This window comes from Scylla paramamosain, chromosome 44 (genome assembly GCF_035594125.1).
Source record: "Scylla paramamosain isolate STU-SP2022 chromosome 44, ASM3559412v1, whole genome shotgun sequence".
Classification (NCBI taxonomy): Eukaryota; Metazoa; Arthropoda; class Malacostraca; order Decapoda; family Portunidae; genus Scylla; species Scylla paramamosain.
In genome coordinates this window covers 5,555,015-5,557,514 of record NC_087194.1, presented here as the reverse complement: position 1 = coordinate 5,557,514, position 2,500 = coordinate 5,555,015, and the positions used below count along the sequence as shown (strand labels likewise).

The following is a 2,500-nucleotide window of genomic DNA, read 5'->3' as shown; positions in this document are numbered from 1 at the left end:
GGCCCTTGTTGTTGTTGTTGTTGTTGTTGTAACATTACTATTATTATTATGTTTTTATTTCTTGTGATTTTTTCATTTTGTCTGATATTTTTTAAAATTTTTTGTGACTTCTATTTTTATTAACTTATTTTTTATTTATTTTTCATACTTATATCCATTCCCTTTTTATTTTCATAAGTTAATTTACCCATTATTATTATTATTATTATTATTATTATTATTATTATTACTATTATTATTATTATTATTATTATTATTATTATTATTATTATTATTATTATTATTATTATTATTATGCGTGACTCAATACTTCGGAACTCAAAAGGTTCAAAGGTTTAGTAAGTGAATCCTGAAGCAACACATGATAACATGCATGCCTGCTTATTGTGCCCGGGTTCAAAGGTTCAATTGAAACAATGAAAGAATACTTACATACATACATACATACATACATACATACATACATATACAGTGTCTCTGGGTTCAAGAGGTTCAAAGGTTCAGCTGAATCAGTGAAACAATACGTAACTATTTATTTATTTATTTTATTTTAAGCTTCACTTATTAGGTTTAAAGGTATGAAGCTGTTTTGAAGCATCCTCGCCTATCCTGGTACCCTTTCTTCCTTCCCGTATGCTACCTTTCTACTACTACTACTACTACTACTACTATTTCCACACTAGCTTACTTTCCCTTCCACCTCTGCCACCCATTCTTCAGTGCCCCCCCCAAACAAAAAAAAAAAAAAAAAAAAAAAATTCTGCCACCAAACTATGCTACCTTTACCTACACACCCCTACCCACTACCTCCCACATTTACCACTACCCGCCCTCACTCTTCCCCTGCCCACTTCCTTCCCCAGCACCCAAACAAATTTTAGGTTTCGTATCCGGAAACGCTTTGCTCTCTCACCACTACTATCTTCCAAGGCCACAGAGATGATAAGCCGGATTCTATTTTTTTTTCAATTAATAATGTAGAAGTCTTGTTAAGCTGGTCCTACAACCATAAAAAGAACATCCTTAAGAATCCCTATCACTTCGCCGCTATCGTTTTCTAATGCCAGAGATGATTAGCCGGGTTCTCGAGTGTTTCTCATATTGATAATGTAGAAGTATTGTTAATTTGTCACAAGATCCGTAAAGACACAATTAAAAACACCTATAACTTCAAATAGAGCCTTTTGAAAGTAGTGGAGGTGCGGCGCAGAAGTATTTCAGAATACAGGCCTTATCACTATTTCTCCTAATTCTACCAATGTTTCCTTGCCTCACTATCCCCTTCACCAATCTTTCACTCGTCCACCGCTCCTCACACATCCCTCTTTTTTTTTTTTTTCTTTCTCTCTCCTCAAACAGGACGTGGAGGACACAGCAGACCTCGCGGCACAACTCCACACGTCGGTGAGTGTCGGAGAGCACGCCTTCTCCCACATGGAGGACGATATCGACAAGCAGCGGCTCCTCGGCGGCCAGCCCTCTTACACTACAGCCGACCCCGAGACTGCCTCCATGACCTCTGACCTCCAGCACAAACAGAGGTGGGTCAAAGGGAAAAAGAGTGAACTGTTTTATTTATTTATTTATTTTGTAAGCACCGGTTTGTAAGTGTTTTTCTTTTGTTTTTTTTTTTCTTTATTTTCTTTTCTCTGATTTGTAAATTAAATGATAGAGATAATTATTTTCCTTTCTCAAATGTTGCCCAACCCAACCCAGTCCAACAAAACAAAACAAAAAACCTAACCTAGCATAACCTCCATGACCTCTGACCTCCAGCACAAAGAGGTGGGTCACAAAGAGGTCACTGGGTTGGAAAGGACACAACTGCTTGGTTTCTATTTGCTAATTTACTTTTTGCAACGTCACCGTGTTTGAATCTTTTTTTTTTTTCTTAATTTTATTTTCTCTAACCAGCAAATCAAAAAGTAGATTGAATTACAGGGGTTTTCTGATTTTTTTCTCTCCCAAACCCAACCCAACTCAATAAAATGTAGCCTAACATTATCTCCATGACCTGACCTCCAGCACAAACAGGTGGGTTAGTACAGGTCGAGTTTTTTTTTTTTTTTCTATTTTTTCTCACTCAAAACAAACATGAGTGGAAAATAATGAGATTTATTTCGTTTTTTCTCTCTCAAATAGAACCAACAAAACAAAAGCTACTGTAACTTAACCTAGCCTAGCCTAACCTAATGTAATTTAACCTAACCTAGCTTATTCAAACTTAACCTACCTAACCTAAACTAACCTAACCTAACCTGACCAAACCTAAACCAAACCAAACTAAACCAATACAAACCCATCCCACCCCACCCAACCCTAACCTAACCTAATCCAACCTTCCCACAGATATGAGAGGCTGCTGCGGCGTGCTAAGAATGAGGACCTGAGGGAGGTGTCCGGCATTGGGTGTTTGTACCAGTGTGGCCTTGACAAGTTTGGACGGCCTGTGGTCATCTTTATTGGGAAATGGTTCAAGTTTAATGAGATTAATTTGGAT

The 2,500-nt window shown here is 37.3% G+C and overlaps 1 protein-coding gene across 1 annotated transcript in view; it reads left to right on the top strand.

Moving 5' to 3' along the window:
- LOC135094169 (protein GDAP2 homolog) overlaps positions 1 to 2,500 on the top strand; it is a 45,780-nt gene that overhangs the window by 29,874 nt on the left and 13,406 nt on the right. Inside the window, 2 exon segments of the mRNA XM_063994017.1 lie at positions 1,361 to 1,541; positions 2,350 to 2,500. The exon segment at positions 2,350 to 2,500 is cut by the window's right edge and continues 3 nt beyond it. Coding sequence (XP_063850087.1) covers positions 1,361 to 1,541; positions 2,350 to 2,500 — 332 coding nt within the window.